The following is a 22,717-nucleotide window of genomic DNA, read 5'->3' as shown; positions in this document are numbered from 1 at the left end:
GGAGAAAAAAAGGCACAGCACACCAACATCAAAACCTCATCCCCACTGTAAAACATGGCGGAGGGAGCATCATGGTCTGGGGCTGCTTTGCTGCCTCAGGGCCTGGACGGATTGTTGTCATTGATGGGAAAATGAATTCCAGAGTTTATCAAGACATTTTGCAGGAAAATGTACAACCAATGAAGCTCCGCTGAGGATGGGTGATGCAACAGGACAATGACCCAAAGCATACAAGTAATTCAACAAAACAATGGCTGCAACAGCACAGAATATGCCTTCTGGAGTGGCCCAGTCAGAGTCCTGACCTCAACCCAATTGAAATGCTGTGGCATGACCTTAAGAGAGCGATTCACACCAGACATCCCAAGAATATTGCTACACTGAAACAGTTTTGTGAAGAGGAGTGGTCCAAAATGACTCCAGATCGTTGTGCAGGTATGATCTGCAACTACAGGAAACGTTTGGTTGAGGTTATTGCTGCCAAAGGAGGGTCAACCAGTTAAGTCCAAAGGTTCAAATACTTTTTCCTCCCTGCACTGTGAATGTTTACATGTTATGTGCAATTAAACCATGGCAACATCTAATGTTTGTGTAGTATTATGTTCAGCAGACTGTGTTCTTCTATTGTTGTGACTTAGATGACGTTCAGAGCACATTTTATGCCCAATTCATGCAAAACTCCACGTAATCCCAAGGGGTTCACATACTTTTTCTTGCAACTGTATGTAAGGGTTTACCACCACTTTAGGTTTGCTGGGTGTGTTCCATGATGGAACACATAATATGCATCCTATTCATCATTGTTGAAATCTGATTGGCTAATATACTGTAGATCATCTATGTAGCTCCGTTTTCAATTTTCCTGCAGGCACACTTGATGACACCAGTGAATGGCCAAGTACATTTATTTATCACTTAGTTATTACAGATATTTATATTTTGTTGACAAATTAGATAGTGTACATTCATATCAGTGCCTGCCCTTAAGGAGCTTACAATCTAAGGTTCCTTTCTCACATAAATACTTACATTAGGGCTAATTTAGACAGGAGCTAGTTAACTTTCCAGCATGTCTTTGGGTGTTGGAGGAAGCCAGAGTATGCCTGTGTAAGCAAAGGAAGAACATGAAAATTCCATGCAGGCAGTGTACTGGTTGGGATTCAAATTGAGGATCCTGATGTTGCAAGGCAGAAGGGATAACCACTAAGGCACCATGCTCTTTCACTTTGGTACTTCGCTAAATGTAGGCTAAACAGAAAAGGGTTAAGCTAACATCGAACGTCCAAAGAGAATCGATACGAGTAGAAAATGCATTTAAAGGACCAGTGGTCTCAAAACATGTATTTTGGTTTTGGGAGGCTGTGTAGGCCACCCACCATCTTCTTATCACTCCCACAAAGCTAAATAAGTAATATGAGTGACCTTTGACCTATTTACATGTTTCTGTTGCATTTCCAGCCATGTCCAGCCAGTCAGCCTGATTCCAGGACTCTGCAGTGCTCCACGTTTAACAACCAGGAGTTTATGAGTCGCCTCTACCAGTGGGAAGCATTCACAGAAGGTAGGGATGATTCCAGAATGTTATGTTCATGCATTTCTGATGTCTTATCTCCAGTACATTTTTACCTTCAAGATGTTCTATTAAAGTTTTAGCAAGTACAAAGTAAGTAATACAAATAAATAGTACATACAGTACACATGCTCAGTTCAACCATACAATGTCAATTAGTGGTCCACATGTTAATATTGGGGTATCAAAACAATACAAGACCTTATTAGACATAAGTAGAGAGTTTTGGGGAGGAATCCCATGTCCCTGGAGGTTAGCCAACCCTCTTATTGTTTCTATAAACGTAGGGTTCTCACTTTTGGTTGCAAATAGGTTATCCATAGGGACCAAATTCATATAAATCTCTCATGTTTATATAATAAGATGGTAGTTCAATTTTCATGGATCATTGTGCCATTTAACCACTTCCCGTCCGGACACTTTTACCCCCTTCCTGTCCAGGGCAATTTTCATCTTTCAGCGCTATGACAATTTGAATTACAATTGCGCGGTCATGCAACACTATACCCATATGAATTTTTTTACCTTTTTTTGAGACAAATAACACTTTATTTTGGTGGTATTTATTCACCGCTGGGATTTAAATTTTTTTTGCTATGTAAATGAAAGTCCAAAAATTAAAAAAAGTGTTTTTCTCATAACATTTTGCAAATAAATAATATTTCATCATAAATCTTGGCCAACATTTATTCTGTTATATTTTTAGTAAAAAACAAATAAGCCAAATTAGTTTATAACCAAAAATTATAATTTTTAAACATTTTTTTTTACATTTTTATTTTTTTTACATACTGTCACCCTAGCAGTACAGTGTCACCATGGTGACCCTGTATTACTTGTGGGGGGTGATGATTTTTTTTTTTTTTTTTTTTTTTTCATTGATTGCTTTTACACCCATATAGGATGTAAAGGCAATCATCTCTTTCTCTCTGTCTGCATTCATGCAGCCATTGAGAACTACTGAGTGAGCTGTGATTGGTCACAGCTTGTCACATGGTACAAGGCTGTTGTGAATAGCCTTGTACCATGTGACCTCTGTGATCATTCACAGATTTCACACGTAGTAAGCAATGATGTCACAAGTGACATCTTGCTTACTACTTTGAATGTGATCACTGATTGGCCAATCAGTGATCACATAATCGGGACCTTGTTCAGAGGTCCCGTCTGACGATCAGTGTTTCACTGGAGGACACAGCGGGCACTGGATCGCGGTGCTGCGCGCTCCCAGGGAGCACGCACAAGCAGGGTGCGGGGAGGCCGTTTATAAACGGCCACCCGACCCTGCAGTGCCACCGTTCGTCCGTTTATATACAACGGCCGGGCGGGAGGTGGTTAATTGTGTTTTGACCTCCTTGAGGACCTTGTGTGGGAGATTTCCATGATTGGGCTATGGTTTGTTTGGTGGAACTGCATATAAATTCAGTTTTTTTTTTTTTTTGTTTTTTTTTTTGTGTTGGGTACTCTGAATTGGTTTGTTGAAGAAGGCTTTGGTTGGGTCTTTACTTGGCTTACAATTCATAATGATGTGCATTACAGAATAAACACTAATCTGGAGCCTTTGAACTTTGGGGCATGACGACCAAATATGTAGCATTGTTCCCTATTGCTACAGCCTTGGAAGCAGAGGGGTACGCAGTTAGGTACATATTTGGCAATACGAACATGGGTGAGACAGCAAATAAGAATTTTCTAATGCTAAATACTGAAAGAGCTCCTATCTCTAGTAAATTTTCACTAAAAATCTATACTCTGTGGTGTCAAAGCTTGTTTAACTTTCTACATCTGTGTTCTGAATAAACATGTGATATCACCGCTGACATATGACATGACCACTTATAAAGAATTGCTTTGTGCAAAACAGATAACCTTGCTTAGATGTATAACATTTGTGTCCACATACAATAACAAATACTGTTTTGTGAGATGGGTCGATATTTTAGAGAATTTAGATTTTCTTTTCGCTAGGAAGTAGTGACTTTGCCAGAGTATGAGGTACTAGTTCTTTGTAGACTGACAAGCTATATAATGTCACAACCGTTAAGATGGCTTATTTTATGGTTCAGTATATGAATGACGGTTATGATTTAAATATGAAATGATCAAGGAGCTTGGCCCCAAAAGAGAGGTTGTGAGGATCTCTAATCATTGCATGCATCAGGATCCCAGTACCTCCAGTTGAGGATTCTCAAGAAGCATTGGGTTCCTTCAGAGGTTTCTAGGGGTTCCTTGAGCAATGGCCATTTGAAATGAGGGATTCTTCGCAATGACCACAAATGTAAGGAATATTCCTCCTAGTAACCATCACAATAATGTACAGTGAGCTGTAGATATAGTAATTGTTAGCAGGGGTTCCCTGTGCCCGGAAAGTTATTCCAAGGGTTCCTCAGTGTTGAATAGGTTGAGAAAGGCTGGTCCATATACTTAAAGGATAACTAAATCCAATAACAAAAATGTGATATATTGCAGGTTAGTCCTTAGATGTGATGGCTTCATTTTAGTTCTCTCTTTTTTTTTTTAAGCTAATAATGTTTTCAGTAAAAACAGAAAATACCTGTTGATCTTGCCAGAAAGGCCTTGTCGCTTCTTGTGGACTGTACCAAAGAATATCTTCCTTCCTTACCAACTTCTCTAAACTACCAATTGCCCTGCCCAGCATGTAATGGAGATGAGGTGATACAGCCAAATTTGTAGTCCATATCAGCCTAGGGTGCCAGCCATGGCTCCCTCCATAGATACAGTGGATGAGTGACAAAGCCATCCAGAGACAGTAAGTGTGTTTTTTATTTACAGGATCACCAAGTGAAAATTTAAGCCAAAGAAGTTCAAAAAAGAAAACCAATTCAGCCACCACATCAAGGACTAGTAAACTGCAATATATCACACTTTTGGTTTTGGTTTTAGATGCACCTTAATATCATTCTGACAAATCGGCTTACAATGTTTACTTGTCACATCTATACCACTCCCACAAGATTCTTTCCTAGCCTTCTCCCCCTCTTTTGTTCCCTCCTATCCTTCGCAGTATTTCTTCTATCCATAGAGCAGTGTACATAACCACAACTAAAGTACACTGCTTGTTATAAACAAATGGAAGTAAGGGGGAAAAAGAGAGGGAGATTTGGGAAACTAGCATTTTCAGAAGATCAGCCTCTATAAATAGGGCTGCTTTAAGCCTGATTCCAGGTATTGTGCCAGGCGGTGGAGAAAGTGACGATGTAGATTCCCAGTCAGGAAGGATGCTGGGAGTTTAGAATTGGAGGCTCATGCTGTGCAGATTGAATGGACTCTGCTCAGCCTGAGGTTTCCATTTCCTCTAGTGGCTTATGTCATCTCTTGCTCATATCCTGTATTGTTCCCTGGGGTAGCATGGACCAAGCCAACCCTGCAGGCACATCCCTGACGTACTCCCATCAATAAGCAGCAGAACGCGTAAAGTTTATCTGTGGGACAGCAGAGGATGGCAGTAAAAGCCTTAATGGGGACACAGTTTTCTCTGTTAAGGGTTAAACTTAGGCCTAGATATGCTTTTCCTCATAAATATAAGTAAGGACAGGACAGGAGAGGACGTTGATAAAAGCCCAGCTTAGGAATTCAGTGGTTGTCTCTGTACAGGGATGTGCTGCTTATATAGAAGCCTGAACATAGGCCTAGATACACTTTAGCTCATATATAAATAAGGACTTGGTTACAGAGGACACAATGGGGTTTATTTACTAAAGCTGGAGAGTCCAAAATCAGACTCCCTTCTGCATAGAAACCAATCAGCTTCCAGGTTTCATTGCCAAAGCTTCATTGAACAAGCTGAGGTTAGAAGCTGATTGGTTTCTATGCAGAAGGGAGTCTGATTTTGGACTCTCCAGCTTTAGTAAATAAACCCCAATGAGTCCATCATGCAGCAGACCCATCCGTAATTGTGGCTTCCCTTTATTTACTTCTCTAGCTGCATTCTAAGACCCTTTTATGCACTCATAAACCGTTTTTGTTGGCATGTTATCCATCTCTGCCACCCCCTCTGCCAATCCCTCCACTGGCTTCCGATTGCGCAACGGATCAAATTCAAAATCCTAACACTGATGTACAAAGCCGTCCACCATATTGCCCCGTACTACATCACCGACCTAATATCCAAGTACCGCCCAGCACGCACACTCCGCTCCTCACAAGACCTCCTTCTCTCTAGTTCCCTGGTCTCCTCCTCCCATGCCTGCCTCCAGGACTTCTCCAGTGTGTCACCCATCCTCTGGAACTCCCTGCCCCAACCCATCAGATTATCATCTACTCTCCTCTCCTTTAGGTGCACCCTGAAAACCCATCTCTTCAGGGAAGCCTACCCCACCCCCTGCTAACCTGCCGACCTCCTCCACTCTTCCTACCACTCCATCCCCCACAGCTATCTCCTCCTGTACCACCATCCCCTCTCTCCTAGATTGTAAGCTCGAAAGAGCAGGGCCCTCGATCCCCTCATGTTTTGCATTGTATTGGTATTGTTCTGTCACATGTTCTGTCCCCCTTTGTAATGTACAGCGCTGAGCGAACCATTGGCGCTTTATAAATACTTTATAATAATGCTAACCTGCTGCTTTCTGTATGCATACACCGTGCTGCCACATATATGCGTAATTGTAGGTAATCGCTCCTTGTCTGATTTCATGCAGTCATTGCCAGCCTATCATTGGTTTGTAAGTCTTCCTGCCTGCAGCTGATCAGAAACACCTGGCCATACCCACCCAGGGGATTTGGGCATAGTATGGCCCTGTCCTTATTCTCCAAAAATAATCCATATACATTTTCTACCTAATGTACATTTATTTTTCTGGTACAATAATTTTTATTGATGCTTCAAAAAGATCATACAGCAGATCATCCATGCAGGGGAAGCATAACAAAAATGGTTGGGAGGGCGAGCCATGATTGAAATCGTGCAACAATCATTTTAGCTGTGTAAATTACTAGTGAGCGACTGCACAGAGGAGGCTGCCAGTCTGCATGTGTTACCTGAGCCTAAAGGCCCAGGGGCATACCAGGAAAACAAAATAAAAAAGGGGTGGTGGGTCAGCTTGTTGGTTCCAAGGGGGGGGGAGTAAAGAGCAGAAGAAAAAAAGGGGGGGGGAAGGAAGGGAGGAGGTGAGGGGGTGGGGAAGGGAAATAGGAGGGGGAGAGGGCACGAAAAGGGAGAAAGGGGTGTTTTCCAAAGGGAACGGATACTGGGGAAAGAAGAGGGGGAAGGTGAGGGTTCCTGCAGGCTTGGGTGGTGGCACCAGCAGTCAGACAGTGCTCAGGCTGGTCGAATGCAGAGTGGAAGGGCATATGACCACCAAGGGGTCCACACTTTCAAGAATTTGGCATTAGAGTCATGCAAAATGCTAGACATCTTTTCATTTATCATCAGGGCAAGCAAATTGCTCTTTACCAATGCAAACAAGACAGAGGGGGTCTTCCAGGCCCTGGCTATAGCACGTGTAGCAGCAATGAACAGATATGATGCAAGCTTTTGCTGGTAGGAGAATAAACCCAAAATCGGACAGTGCTGTAGTGCCAATTTAGCACCTTTCGAATGGATACATGAAATAACGTCTGTAAAAGCCTTGTATTTTATTTTTCAAGAAAAAGTTTTTTACTGTGTAAAAATGTCCTTTGTGAGCTCCTGAAGGGAACAGGGGATAGAGAAAAAAAAAGGAGCTGAAAGCCGCAGAAGAGTATTGTTTGGAACAGGGGCGGACTGACAACTCATGGGGCCCCCGGGCAATAGGGGATCATGGGGCCCCTGTGTCCTTGCCCAAACTCAAAAAAGCCTATGAAAAAGGTACCAGGGGCATCTCATGGGGCCCCCTACTGACCCCGGGCCCTCGGGCAGTGCCTGAGTTTCCAAATGGTCAGCCCGCCCCTGGTTTGGAAGGAGTAGTGCGCATTAGTTGTGGTCATTGCAATGCTCTATGCACACTGCAAATCCCATCGCTTGCAAAGAGAGGGTTAATCTGCATTTGTGTTCCTGAACACACAGGCTGGCAGAGACTTTCAAACAACTTGTCTCCTCTTTGAAATGTTTGCCGAACTACGCATGTTTTCATCTTCTCTGATGTTTCTTTTAGACAGATCACATTCCCCGCTCCTGTAACCCACTCCATCACTGCTATTTTAGCATCAGGGACTTTACTGCTCACTACATCTTGCCTGTTCTAAGTGTTTTAAACCATCTGACCCCTGGTGACCCTTGACCTTTGCACTCTGGTTAGCCCACGTGTATTTGCAGCATATGTGGAGTTATTTTAATTCACATGTGTCCGGTTGCCATTGGCCATTTGGCTGGCTACTGTTCTTTAAAGCCTTAGCAGGTGATAAGCGCATTTTCTATAACCTTAAAGTGGTTGTGAACCTAAAGTGCTATAGCTTCAAATTTGAGCTGAGTTGACTTCCAAATCAAACTATAAACCAGCATATAAAAAATGCTTTCCAAATACCCCTATTGCCTTTTAGTTCTGGGTCACATGACCACATGGTTTTTTTTGGGATCTGAACGGCTTGGACTGTGGGTAAGAACAGTCTGCCCTGCCTGAATGGCAATCAGAAGAGGAGCCACTGTCAATCACTCTTATCCACCCCATGCCTACATCACCAGCAGCACCACCTGACAGGGAGGGGTAAGAATATTTGATTAATTTAAAATACAAAAAAACAGAAAACTGCACTAAAATGAGTATTATAATAACTACCAATTCAATATTCTATTGCTGCCACTTCTAATAAATCAATATAAATAAAAAAACATCAAAGTGATTCAGTAGCGCAAGATAGCGTAAATCTAAATCGCAAAGTGAAACTCATATAGTGAAAAAGTCCAAGAAAGTCTTTAATAGGCCCATAAATCTTCAATTTCTCCAAGAAGAATCACCACGCGTGTAAAATATATAGTGTCCCCCTTTTGAGTGTGCGCTCACCACTTAGCTATGCCTCCCATTCTCATGGTTGGCTAAATCGCTTAAATATGTTTAACCAAAGAAAAGAAGACCAACTCCCACTCGATGACAATCACCTCCTCAGATTCACCAAGATATCCCTCTTTTCAAGATACACAGGTGACATTGCATAAATTGATTGATAATTGGTATAAAGGTGCTGAGAATGATGTACAGCCAACCTCCTTCCTCTTTTGTAATAGTGTCAGGGCTCCCGGTATGACCAGAGGTGTGTGGACTGACACAGGGAAACGCAGGCTTCAGGTATAGTGTAAATAAGACAATTTATTAAGACTAAACAACACAAATGCAGTGCAAGGTAAACATAACACAGTGCAAACAACCCAACCTCCAACAGATAACCATATATACAATCAAACGTAGTCGGGCAGGCCGGGTCGGTAGCAAACGGGCAAACAGGGTACCAGGAGCGAACGGAAGAGTGGTCAGGAATAGCCGAGGTCAGGACAGGCGGAGTTCGTTCAGAGTCAGGATCAAAGCAGAGTCAGGATCGGGCAGGAAGCAGACAGGATGCAGGTACAGGGGCTCATGGGAAACATACACCAAGGCACTGACTGCAGGTCTGGCCATTCCTTAAATACATCTCCTGCAATCAGCCTTAAGTGATGGCTGATTGCAGGAGTGAGCTTCTGGTTGCTGAGAGCACCCGCTGGCCAGCCCTGGTACTGCAGCCCACACGGCAGATGAGTCCCACCACTAATGGTGAGTCCATTCCTGACAAATAGTCTCTCAGATGGTCATGCAAAAGACAAAACACAAAAGAACCCCAATGGTGCAGTACAAAACAGCTTCTTTATTCGCTTAAATAGACAGACACTTACAAGCTTTAAATAATTATCAAGCCCAAAGATGTTGCAGATAAAGAAACCGGACAAATAGACTATGGAAATCTCTGCAGTGCTCTCACCACCGCCGAGTTCCACAAAATGGCGCTGTCCGCGTCACTTCCGGTTGCTGCACAGTCCCACCCTAGATTTCCATAGTCTATTTGTCCGGTTTCTTTATCTGCGACATCTTTGAGCTTGATTATTTTTTAAAACTTCTGTGTGTCTGTCTATTTAAGCGAATAAAGGAGCTGTTTTGTACTGCACCATTGGGGTTCTTTTGTGTTTGTCTTTTTGCATGACCATCTGAGAAACGATTACAAAAGAGGAAGGAGGTTGGCTGTACATCATTCTCAGCACCTTTATACCAATTATCAATCTATGTAATGTCACCTGTGTATCTTGAAAAGAGGGATATCTTGGTGAATCGGAGGAGGTGATTGTCATCGAGTGGGAGTTGATTTTCTTCTCTTTGGTTAAACATCTTTAAGCGATTTCGCCAACCATGAGAATGGGAGGCATAGCTATGTGGTGAGTGCACGCCCGAAAGGGGGACACTATATATTTTACACACATAGTGATTCTTCTTGGAGAATTTGAAGATTTATGGGCCTATTAAGGACTTTCTTGGACTTTTTCACTACCGGTATATGAATTTCACTTTGAGATTTATGTTATCTTGCACTATTGAATCACTTTGATGTTTTTTTAAGAATATTTGATTGACTGCAGCTCCTCCTGTCATTGTCCTTCACGGCAAGGCTGACTGGTCCTGCTCACTGACGTGCTTGTTCAAATCCAAAAAGAGCAGGCAATGTCTACTACGTACTGTATGATAAGAAAATTGTGCAAAAAATACTGCTTTTGAAGCGATAATCTGATTATCTGATTATTAGAACAGAGCTTTCGAAAGCCAATCATGAAAGTTCATGTGGAATTATCTGAAGGGACGAGCATGACATTTTTTCTTGTACAATAACAGAACAGACTATTTTCATTTCATCAGTACAGGATTCTCCTGTAAAAACCAAGTGACCAAGACCGTGCATTCTCGGAAAGAATAAAATACATTACAATACATTACATCATTGCGGGAAGTTGTATTCTGTTTTACAAGAATTTTTGTAACTTTAGTAATCTATTTATTTTCGATATGAGACTAGAGGAGGATCATGTCATTGTATGATTGTATGTATGAGGCTTTAGAGTGAAACTGGCCATATACTAGTAGTGGCATGTTTGGCATTTTCTAATGGTTAGTGGGGTCAACTGATGTTTCCTTTTAACTGCAGTGACAAGAAAATTTGACTGAAAAGGATGGAAAATATTTTCTTGAATAAACACATTTCTGACAATTAATGTGGTTTTCATTTGGGAAATTACATTCATTTCAAAAAAGAATTTTAATGGATTAAAGGGATGGGCCTGGGACAGTCAGGCTGGGAAGGAAAGGTTTAGATAATGTTGGATGTACTTCTACCAGGAAATGAGGCAGGTTCTATCTCAGCTAGCCTTTATTGGATATGATAGCTTCAGGTCTCCGTGTGCTGGATTCCACGTCCATCTAGTGGGCTGTTGTCTCCATTCAAACATTCCAAATGTCTAAAATTTTGCTTCCAACCATCATGTCTCAGTTTTTTTGAGCAAGCAGTACATAAGGCCATAAGGCGCAACCTGTGTCCCTCAATGGACTTCCAGGAAATAATTTCACGGTAAGTACAAAATTGTATTTTCTTTATTGTCCATTGAAGGACAGAGAAAAATAATTAATGGTCATTTTGGAATCCAAAAACTGTTCAAATGGGGTGGGCAAGAGCCACTTAACTATCCAATGGATATGGAACCTAGTACAAAATTTGATCTGAAGCTATCAGTGGCCAGTGAAGGCTAGCAGAAATAGGGGATAAAAGCAAAAATGTCAATTGCCTTGACAGAAGAATAAAATGACACCAAGGATCAACCTTGTTGTCCACAACAGCTAAACAGGGAATTGCTACCTGATGGAAAGATGGGTTCCAAAAATATCAGGTGAGGAAAACCACAAAACCCACATAAGAGTAAAAGCAGTGCTGAGGAAAAGACATCCAACCTCCTAGGATTCTAGAAAAATGGCTAAAAAAAACTAGACGTGACGGTTGGTTCACCCGGGGTTGGCTTAACGTTTCATTTTTGCCTGTGTCCAAAACTTCTGAAGGCTGCAATATAACTTATATTTCTAAGAGTTACTTTTGTCTGTCCCTCAATGGATAAAGAAAAAGTAGATAAATGGTATTTAGGATATTTTCATAACTGTTTTTGGGTCATTTTGGTATACAATACCATGCTCAGAGTTCTGTTTAAACATTTATGTTTTTTCGTGAAGTGCTGTAAGCCCAGCTTGGCACAATTTTGAAGAAACATTTCCATGCTGATTCACGGACAAAAAATAGAGACATCTAGAAATAGCATCCTACAAGCGATAACTCTCAGTATCTTGGCTAAGATCTAGTAAGATGTTGCCAACATGCATCTCCGTCTGGTACTTTGATCTAGTACCGTGTGACCGTTACCTGGTACTGGTGCTGAATGATTTGCCTTTATCATATTACTCCAGGTACACTGAGTGATAACGCATATCTGTGTTGTCAAGATTAGTTTGTTCTTTAGAAGTGATCTCTGAGGAATTCTATAACATTCCTCGCAGTATTGTGTTTTTAAAGATGGTTTTCCTGTTGCTTTAGTTGGAAAAATCATTATCTGCAGATATGTTATCAGCTTTCCAGATTAAATATTTAAAGTTAGTTAATAGCTATTGGATGTAAAAGGAACAATTAATGAGAGAAAGTGGACACTGAGGTTTCTGAGCTGTCCATGTGAAATTAATGGTTTCTTGACTGTCCTGTCTGGGAGGAGGGATAGACAGAAGAGGTGGCTACCTTTTGTTGCTTCAGCAGGGGGTGCAAGAAGGGTAGCAAGACTTGCAACCTACGATGCTAAAGTAGTTCACAACTCATCAATGGGGTGAATTACCTTGTGTACCAAAGCATTTTGTCACGGCCCTGTGTCATGTTGACCATCTTGCTTCAATACTTTTAGTCATTGACCCACAAAAAGTTTGTAGATAAGGACTGCTGATGTATTTTCCTACCTTCCTGGTCTACTTACATCTTCTGGGTCAGTAGGCGGCCAACAGTGCCCCCCATTACCCTTTTGGCCTACAAACATTGAGTGGCTGCTGATTGTACATGTAGCTTGGGGTAAAGTTTCAGTACCACAAGCGGTAACCCTGAGCTACACTCGAGAATACCCTGCAGCGCTGCTCCGGGATCTCTTCTTCACTTACCGCTTGTGGGTTACCGCTTGTGGTACTGAAACTTTACCCCAAACTACATGTACAATCAGCAGCCACTCGATGTTTGTAGGCCAAAAGGGTCCTGCGCTCCCGTGATGTCCCTCCTGCAGTGTCCCCTGTAATGTCCTCCGGCCGATGCCGGCTTCTGGGTTCCGTTCCCTGCGACGTCAAGACGTACGGGGACGGAACGGCGGGAAATTTAAAAATGTGAAAAAGTGACATTCACTAAATACACTAAAATCAGATAGTAAAACATTCCTGTATCAAACCATTTCACATACATTTTGTCCCGAGTGCTTTGTCCTGTGCCCTGCCTGCATTTTTACTGTTCTTTCTGCCTTGAAACTGAGAAACGTCCATGGCGTCCAAAAAGCGTCCCTTTAGGTCAAAAGCGGTTTTAGACCAGCTAGAGAACAGTGATGGTAAATTGGAACCACTTGCAGAATTGAGTGATAATGATTCGTGGGGAAATTCGTCATCAGACACCGAAAACGATTTTGCGACTGAGCTCAGTGATGTGTGAACTTGGCGCTATATTTCAAATTTCAGTGTTTTTGGTTTGATTATATTATTGAATTAAATGTATTATTATTATATTATTATTCATGATTATTTATTATATTATAATTTATGATTTTGTGTTTCAAATTTTAACATACCTGGGATGTTTACTAGACTCTTGTTCGGACAGATTTCAGTGAGTTATTCCTAAAAATTACAGGCCTACAATAAAAAAATACATATTTCCATGCTAAAAAAAATGTACCGCTTTGAGCACAGAAATACTTACATAATCAGACCGCTAGGGAGGCTACATCTTTTAAAATCTGGAGATTTAAAACAAAAAAAAAAAATACAAGGTGAGGGTCCTTGTGTATGGGATAACAAATAGAGCTCCTTTTGTCACCCTTTCACATGCACACCTGGTAATGACAACAGGTGGAAATGCCTAGACCCATTGCAAAGGCATGATCCTCAGTTGTCAGCCACTCCAAAGCAATGATGGGCAGCCGACGCTGGACTGAGCACATGTAGTCAGAAAGTGACTGAAAGAGGCTGCAGGAGATCAATAGCCCTGAAAAAAAAATATTTTATATAAAACGTCATTTTTTTTATGCTACATGGAGCTTTAACAATTTTAAAGTCTGCTTTAACTACTTGCCGACCGCAGATAGCCGAATGACAGCTGCACTGCAGCCGGACAGTTCTGGGTGGGCGTCATATGACGTCCTCCCAGAATGCGCTCTCGGGGCGCGCACCCGGCGATCTCCGTGATCGCTGTGTCCTACGGACACAGCTGATCATGTGATGTGGTAAAAGGCCAATCACAGCGGCCTTTTACCACGTGATCAGCCATGTCCAATGACACGCTGATCACCGGGAAATGCAATTGCCAGTTCTCGGCTGCACTTTCCTCACGCTGTCAGATCGTGAGGAAAGTACTGCCGAGAACCGGCAGTTGTTAGAGCAGGGATCGGCACCGATCATCAGGGCACTGATGATCAGTGCCCTGATGATCGGTGCCCAGCAGTGCCACCCACAAGTTCCGACCACCTGTGCCCAGCAGTGCGCCCACTAACTCCGCCCACCTGTGCCCAGCAGTGCACCCACCTGTGACACCCAGCAGTGTCACACAAGTGTGCCAAGAAGTGCCACATACCTGTGCCCAGCAGTGCCACCCACCTGTGCCCACCCACCTGTGCCCACCAGTGCCACCCACCTGTGCCCACCAGTGCCCATCAGTGCAGCCCAGCAGTGTTGCCAGTCAGTGCCCAGCAGTTGTGCTAGGCAGTGCCGCCAGTCAGTGCCCAGCAGTGATGACAGTCAGTGCCACCTATCAGTGCTGCCTATCAGTGCCCATAAGTGCTGCCTATCAGTGCCCATCAGTGCCGCCTATCAGCGCCCATCAGTACTGCCTCATCAACGCACATCAGTGAAGGAGAAAAATTACCTGTTTTGAAAAATTTTATAATAGAAACAAAGAAACTATTTTTTTTTTCAAATTATTTGCAATTTTTTGGTTTATAGTACAAAAAGTAAAGTGCCCAGCGGCGATTAAATACCACCAAAAGAAAGCTCTATTTGTGAGAAAAAAAATGCTAAAAATTTCATTTGGGTACAATCTTGCATGACTGCGCAATTGTCAATCATAGTGCGACAGCACTGAAAGCTGAAAATTGGCCTGGTAAGGAAGGGGGTATAAGTGCCCGGTAGGCAAGTGGTTAAATGGCAGCCAATCTAAAGCAATAGGTTCAAATACATAGCTGTGTGATATATCTTTGTGACAATGGCTATACATAAGGTTAAGGAAATACAAGGCTCCTCCACAATTCAACTTTTTAACGATTAGTTTTCACAGGTGTGTGAAATTACTTTCCCATTTGACAGTTTATTTTAACTGGAACGACTATAATGGAAAAAAATGGCATTGCAGGAGGTAATGCTTCTTTTGGTGGTACCCTTTGGAAAGTTAAATTCATGTCTTGGGTGTCACTTTCTAAGGTAAACAGAATGACAGAAGGTTCTTTGATATGGCACCTGGTGTACAATGGCATGTCTGCATACCTGCCGTGACCTCCACATTAATCAAGTGACTCAGCCAACAAAACCTCTCCCAGGCTTTAACTCTGCAGGTTGACACCTTGACTGGCTGAACTCACCTCTACTTTGTGTGCGCACACTGGGACACAAATACCAACATGATGGCAGGCCACAAGGAACACAATGGAAATTGTAAGCAGTTGGAGGATTGTAAGAGATGACATGACCAGAAAGGGCCAGAAGAAAGCAAAAATCCTCCACTAAAATAGAGTTCAGCATCATACCTCCCAAAATTTCTGAGGTGGTAGAGAATGACACCATCTAGTGTAAAATGCTGGGTTGGCGTCCATGCTTGCAGTTACAGGGAATATGAAAGATTTAAATGCACAAATTATTGGTTCATCCCTCATTCATCCATCCTTCACTGTTTAGGTTTAAACACTAATATATGATTATGTAGAGGTGAACGCCCCTCATTGGGTGACTGTTCTTTCATTTCAATTTATCAAGGTCTGTGTAATCAAAGGTGTAGCAATGGTGTGCCCATTGCCCCTATGTTCTACGCTAAAAGGTGTTCAATAGGCTGAGAGTAGAGAGAGGCTCGAGTTTCCTGATACCATGGATTCCAGAGAATCCCCGAGAAATTTGCAAATGGTACAATTCTGACCAAAGTGTTTATAGGTTGGAGGATTGTAAGAGATGACATGACCAGAAAGGGCCAGAAGAAAGCAAAAATCCTCCACTAAAATAGAATTCAGCATCATACCTCCCAAAATTTCTGAGGTGGTAGAGAATGACACCATCTAGTGTAAAATGCTGGATTGGTGCCCATGCTTGCAGTTACAGGGAATATGAAAGATTTAAATGCACAAATTATTGGTTCATCCCTCATTTATCCATCCTTCACTGTTTAGGTTTAAACACTAATATATGATGATGTAGAGGTGAACGCCCCTCAATGGGTGACTGTTCTTTCATTTCAATTTATCAAGGTCTGTGTGATCAAGGGTGTGCCCATTGCCGCTATTTTCTACGCTAAAAGGTGTTCAGTAGGCTGAGAGTAGAGAGAGGCTCAAGTTTCCTGATACCATGGATTCCAGAGAAACCCCGAGAAATTTGCAAAGGGTACAATTCTGACCAAAGAGTTTATAGGTTTCATCCAGAAAAGCAACAGCTTATAATAGGATACGTAGCCTTGGGTCAGCTGAGTTATAAGAGCCAATAATTTAAATGAAAGTAGTAGCCTACCCCCTGACTATAAAAGTGTGGGCTCACAGAAAACTTGTTGTCCTCATATGTTGAAGCTGAAAGAGCTGGCACTTCGGAGTAGGCTGCGATAAATTTTTTTTTTTTTTACATTGGTACATGTCCTTCATGGCAGTGCCAGGCTTTCCATACCTTGTGTTTAAAAATGGCTTGCTTATTAACCCTACAAATTGGCACAATTGAAAATCAATATTCACCTCCTATAGACTTCAGTGAGGTTTACTGCAAAGTTTGTGAAGTGAAACTGTTCAGAAACTAAACCCAGCCTAATTTGCTCATCCCTAGTTTGGGGGTATTTGCATGGAGTTTGTGGGTTTCTCGTGGAGAACATATAGTAAGTGCTTCAGTGAAGGCTTAACACTTGCACATATCATTTGTACTTTGCGTGCTTCTAACCTGAGCCTCATTCAGTACATTGTTAACCAATTAGATCTCTTGCATGTCCCCTGCTATCGAACAACCCTTGCACCCTTCCTTTGAGGCTGTTGAGCAACATGCATTGAATGAGCATGACATTGTGATTCTAGGCATTTAAGCCAAAAGCATGATTGACCTCAAGCGAAGATTTGCATACTTAGCCTTGGGATTTAGACTTTTCTCTCATCTCTTACAATACCTAGACACCTTGTATTACTTTATATTACACACTTACTGTATATCAGTTACATGGTTTTTGTATTTGTTTTAATGTCATGTTTCCTTTAAAGTTTGTGCATTTCTTTTTTGGTTTTGCATAAATCCCTAGCAGCACAGTGACTTAGTGGTTAGCACATCTGCTTTGCAGCCCTAGGGTTCTCAGTTTAAAACCCAACCAGGACACTCCCCGCATGGAATTTGCAGGTTTTCATCGTGCTTGTATCAGGGCTGGATATAGGGGGGTGCTGGGGTGGGCTCTGCTCCCCCAGATTTTAGCTGTGCCTCCCAGGTCTCTGAAAGTGTATGAGCCAATCTGATGCAGACAGTTGATGTAAGGGGGACTCTGATGGGGACAATCCATGTAGGGGGGAGCACTCTGATTGGGACACTTGACGTAAGGAGGCACACTGATGAGGACATTTGATGTAAGGAGGGAGTCTGATGTGGACCTTGATGTAAGGGGGCAAGGTGATGGAACCTGATGTAAAGGTGGACTATGATGAGGACTCCTGATTTAAAGGGGAACCCTAATGGAGACATCTATAATGGGGCGCATGTTCAGTTTAATCATCCTAATCTAATGATAGCCTAATACATACCCAGTGTTTCACAGTGTTGATATTATGCCCCCCAGCCTTTTTTTTTTTTTTCTGCACCTCCAGATTAGATAGGCTAGATCCGGCCCTGGCTTGTGTGGGTTTATTCTCACACTCAAAAGACATACTGGTGGGTAAATTGGCTCCTTGAGGGCAGGTACTAACATGAAAGTACAATAAGTAAATCACTGTAACCTCCTGCTGTCTAGCTCCCTTGTCTCCTCCTCCCATGCTCGTCTCCAGGACTTCTCCAGAGCTTCCCCCATCCTCTGGAATTCTCTACCCCAATTTATCACATTATCGCCTACTCTGCTCACTTTTAGGCGATCTCTGAAAACCTATCTCAGGGAAGCCTATCCTGCTGTCAGCTAACAATGGAATCTTCTACTCTTCCAACCACTCCATCCCCCACAGTTACCTTTTGTACCACTAGCCCCTCCCTCCTAGATTGTAAGCTCCGAGGAGCAGGGCCCTCCTATCCCTCTTGTATTGAACTGTATTGTTGCTGTATTGTTACCCATTATATTGTAAAGCGCTGAGCAAACTGTTGGCGCTATATAAATCCTGTATAATAATAACAATAATAATAAAAAATTTTGGTACTAAATTATACCTGTAATAAATTTTGCATCCAGGACTGCTGCTTAGAAGAGGTACAGCCTAAAAGCATACAGTACAGCTTTTTATTTGCTTGCATGCAGCTGTTTTGGCTTGTTTGGCTTCATCTATGTAAGGGTTCGTTCACACTTGACTGTTTTACCAACGCTTGCCAAATGCCCCTATAGCGTTTGGCAAGCGTTGGTCTGGCGTTTGCGGAGCGTTTTTTAATGCTCGGCAAACGCTCCGCAAACGCCGCATGCGCGGTTTAGCGGCGGTTGCTAGGAGTTTGCCGAGCGTTAAAAACACCCCACAAACGCCTATAATGAAGTTTAAATGGTGTTACCGCTCCGCAAATGCCCCGGGCACTTGTGCAGCGGCACCATAGACTAGAATAGGAGGCTTCAACGCCTCCTGACTCGATCAGAGGCGTCCGTTTTGCCACGACGCTAATGCTCCCGTTAGAACAGCACCATGTGCTGCAATGTGCAGAATTGTCCGAGGCGTTTGGGAAGCGGTAAAAATGCTTCCCAAACGCCTCTCTGCTGCCTGCACACGCTAGCGTGAACGTAGCCTTAGCCCTACTTTACAGAAACTGTGTTTATCATGTCTGATTGTACAACTGGCCACCAGAGCTCTCACCGAGTATTCTGGGGTTTGCATTGGTTGACCCTGAGGATAAGGATTTGGCCAGCTTCAATTGGATGGGTCAAGAGTGTCCTGCGCTTGTCTGGGATATAAGCACTTTGTCTTCAAGGAAAGACCATCATTGTCACACCCTGTGCCCCTGAAGGGATGTGAGGCGCTGCACACCACTAACTCAACAGGTGGAGGGGAATGTGAACGTCCTCAGCCTCCTGTTGAGCCTCATCATTGATGCATTTCGCCCCTGTTCACTTTGATCATCCAAGCATTTCTTATACACTCAGTGCATGGCTCCAACCATGAATAAGCCCTCATTATTTTAAATTCGGGTGAAGGTGATGACACGTCAAAACCTTCTCTTTTAAAAAACTGTGCTGTATTGAGCTAGATTGTAAGAGCAAACAACATTATATCCTGAACAAACGAACATCTGCCTGTCTATAAAAACATTCACCTTCCCAAAGGTTCACTTCATATGGTCATGCATGTCGGCAACATGCTTCAAATCCTCTGCCCATATGTAGAAAATATTTAAGGCATTTGTGAATGAGATAAAAGCAAATACAATTAAAATGGATGTTGTTTTGCAGATTGTAACCCAGAATCCTTTCTGATAGCGTGACTGATCATAACACTTCTAATCTTATTAAAATGGTTCCTTTTCTAAACACGTACCCTTCAAATTCCAGCTGTCATGGTGCTTGTCTGGGTTTCAAAATAAACACGATACAGTTATCATTACCGGTGTGTCGAGTAAGGACGTGCAGTAGCCTATAGGAACTAAACAGAAATAGGCTGTCATTGCCTTTAGCACAATTTTGAAGGGCTGGTCCCACAGAAGTGACTTTGCAGTTTTTTGCAGATGCTGAAGATCGAAAATGGAATTCCATGCAAAACCTATTTAGAGATTTCCCCTTTCTGTATACTGTCGTAATCCTGGCCAATTACTGGATGAGTCGCTGGCCAGGAACAAGTATATGCATTTTAAGGGTCCCAACACTTGTTTCAGATCCATGACTCACCAAATAGTAGGGACAGTCCTGAAGAAAGCTGTAAAATTTGCCAAATGGTCGTCTCAAAAGTTCAGAGTTCTTTATTTTTATCACAAGTGGCAACAGGAAAACATAAGGCAGCCAATGTGTTTTGGGTGGGCAACCCTTACCCTCTTCATTAGGACTTTAACAAAGTATCTATCTATAGAGCTCATAATGAAATACAATGGGTAGAAATTTACTAGAGGTTGGAATTTAGAGCTCCCCACCCCCTCAGAACTATTTTATGTTTTTTTTTCTATAGTTCTCTGATGTCTTCTGACTGGTTATGTGACTGGATTGTCTTCCTTTTTTGTCTTCTCCCAGTGGTGAACAGCCTAGGGAGTGCTGGGCACTACGCTTAGGGGGCAGGGCCATGACAACCTGCACTCACTGTCTTTACTTAGTCTTTGGCTATTTCTGCAATACTCACTTTCAAGCCTGCGCCGTTCCCTGCAGTACCTCTTTTTCATCACAAGATGTCCTCAGTCTCCCAGGTTGTGTGGAAGACTGAGGACATCTAGTGGTGAAGAAAAGGTACTGAAGGAGACAGCACTGGATTGAAAGTGAGTATTGCAGAAATAGCCAAAGACTAAGTAAAGACAGTGAGTGCAGGTGGTCATGGCCCTGTCCCCTAAGTGTAGTGCCCTGCACTTACTAGGCTGTTCATCACTTGGAGAAGACCAAAAAGGAAGACGATCTAGTCACATAACCAGTGGTCATGTTCATTTTTTCAGGGGGCTTAGATTGAAATTTAAAAAAATGAATTTGCCCACTGAGAATTTACTTGCCAGATCAACAATATTTGGCAAAAACTGTGTAGTGTGAGGTTCCTCCTAACAGGATGTAATTGGAAGAAATTGTATTGATAGTCCCCCCCCATACATAGTGGTTGGTAAATTTTATTAATCCAATAGATCAAATCCAAAGCAACATTGTGATTCCAAGATGGACTAATCTGAGCTTGAACTTATATTCGTATATTCTTAAATTCGTGTAGATGAGGTTTCAAATGTTTATCAATGGAAAGCGTTTCCGTTGAGTCTTCCAATTTTTATACACAAGGCAAATAAGTGGTTAGGCTGCTGAAAGATCAGTGGCATATTTTTTGTAAGAGCATAATATTTTAATTTTGCTTAGCAAACATGCTGTAGCCAAATCACCTGTGTTTCCAAAATACCTTGAAAAAAATGAGGGTGTTAAAAGTTTACCGCCGACTCCTCTAGAACAGAACTTCCAATAAACGTAGAAATCCAATGGTTGTTTTCAGTGAAAGGGCACAGTGACCTCTTGAGAACTTAATAAACTATCATGCCATCATTCCTGTTCCTCCGTGTTTTTCCAGCAAAATTGAAACTGGCACAAGTACGCTATTCAAACATTCTCACTTATAAAACATCCTTGGAGCAGCCAAGTGGGTTTAGTAGAATTTCCAGAAAAGATCTGGCTTGTCCCATTGGACACGAGTGTTGTTAACTTTGGCACCGTATTAACTCCATAGCTCAAAGTTCGAAACTCCTTCATCCTCTTATGATTTATACAGTATACCATTATGCTTATACTTGAGTATTGCTACTTTTATTTTTATGCTGTGCTGTTATGGCGTATTATTTATTTCAGGTACTTGTATAGCGCCGTCAATTTACGCAGCGCTTTACATATATATTGCACATTTACATCAGTCCCTAACCCTCAAGGGGCGTACAATCTAAGGTCCCTAACTCACATTCATACATACACATACTAGGGCCAATTTAGACAGGAGCCAATTAACCTACCAGCATGTCTTTGGAGTGTTATGCTTCTTAAAATGAGGGCTGTACCAAAAGTAATCCAAAAATGGTCATAACTTTTTCATTCAAAAGTGGTCCAGTAGTGCATAAATATATACATGAAAAGATATATGTAAGAAAAAAAAATAAAAATAAATAAAGATCAGTGTATAGTCCCAAGAAAAGTCCAAAGAATGATCCTTATCCACCAAACGATTCTTCAAACTCCTCAAAGTAACCACCACTTGAGAAAAGAAAAATGGTGTTCCCCCTATCAGGTGTATACTCACCAGCAAGTGTTGCCTCCTATTCTCATGGTTGGCAAAAATGGCTCAATATATATCTCTTGGTGGGATGAAGGGTCTATCAGTGCCGGTATGATTCCTCTCCTCCACTTTCCTTAATCACCTATCCCCAAAAAGGCCGGCAGTCTTCAAGTGATAATGAATTTCCAGTATGGCGGCACTTAAGGAAAGGAATTCCTCTCTCCTCTTCATACTCCATACTCAGATAAATGGTCCTGTTTGCTGCAGTGCTTTTCCTGCCCTGATTCCTTTCACATGTGTGGTTTGGCTGTGCTCACCTAATTTTGAAGTAGTAGCATTTTGTTTTTATTTATTTGTGGTTTATACATTTTTCACGCATATAGCGCAGTTTTTTCACTTTCACATAACTTTTTCATTAACTTACATAGGTCATTTAAATTTCACATGTTGGTACAGCAACTCTTCCCCTATAGCAGGCTTTCTCAACCTTTTTTTAACACAGAGGAACCCTTGAAATAACTTTCTGGTCTCAAGGAATCCCTGCTAAAAAAAAATTACAACATCTACAACACATGATACATTAGTGTGATGGTTAGTGGGAAGAATGCTCCTTACACTTGTGGTCATTGAGAAGAATTCTCCCCTTACAGATTAGTTAAAAATAT

The 22,717-nt window shown here is 42.1% G+C and overlaps 1 protein-coding gene across 2 annotated transcripts in view; it reads left to right on the top strand.

The window, feature by feature from the left end:
- ADAMTSL4 (ADAMTS like 4) overlaps positions 1 to 22,717 on the top strand; it is a 274,339-nt gene that overhangs the window by 99,022 nt on the left and 152,600 nt on the right. For both annotated transcript variants that reach the window (XM_089678942.1, XM_089678941.1), the window contains exon 6: positions 1,459 to 1,561. In XM_089678942.1, coding sequence (XP_089535068.1) covers positions 1,459 to 1,561 — 103 coding nt within the window. The remainder of the gene's footprint in view (positions 1 to 1,458; positions 1,562 to 22,717) is intronic.

This window comes from Staurois parvus, unplaced genomic scaffold (assembly GCF_062004578.1).
Source record: "Staurois parvus isolate SC_StPar_1 unplaced genomic scaffold, SC_StPar_1.0 ptg000213l, whole genome shotgun sequence".
Taxonomy (NCBI): Eukaryota; Metazoa; Chordata; class Amphibia; order Anura; family Ranidae; genus Staurois; species Staurois parvus.
This window is presented reverse-complemented; position numbering and strand designations above follow the sequence as displayed.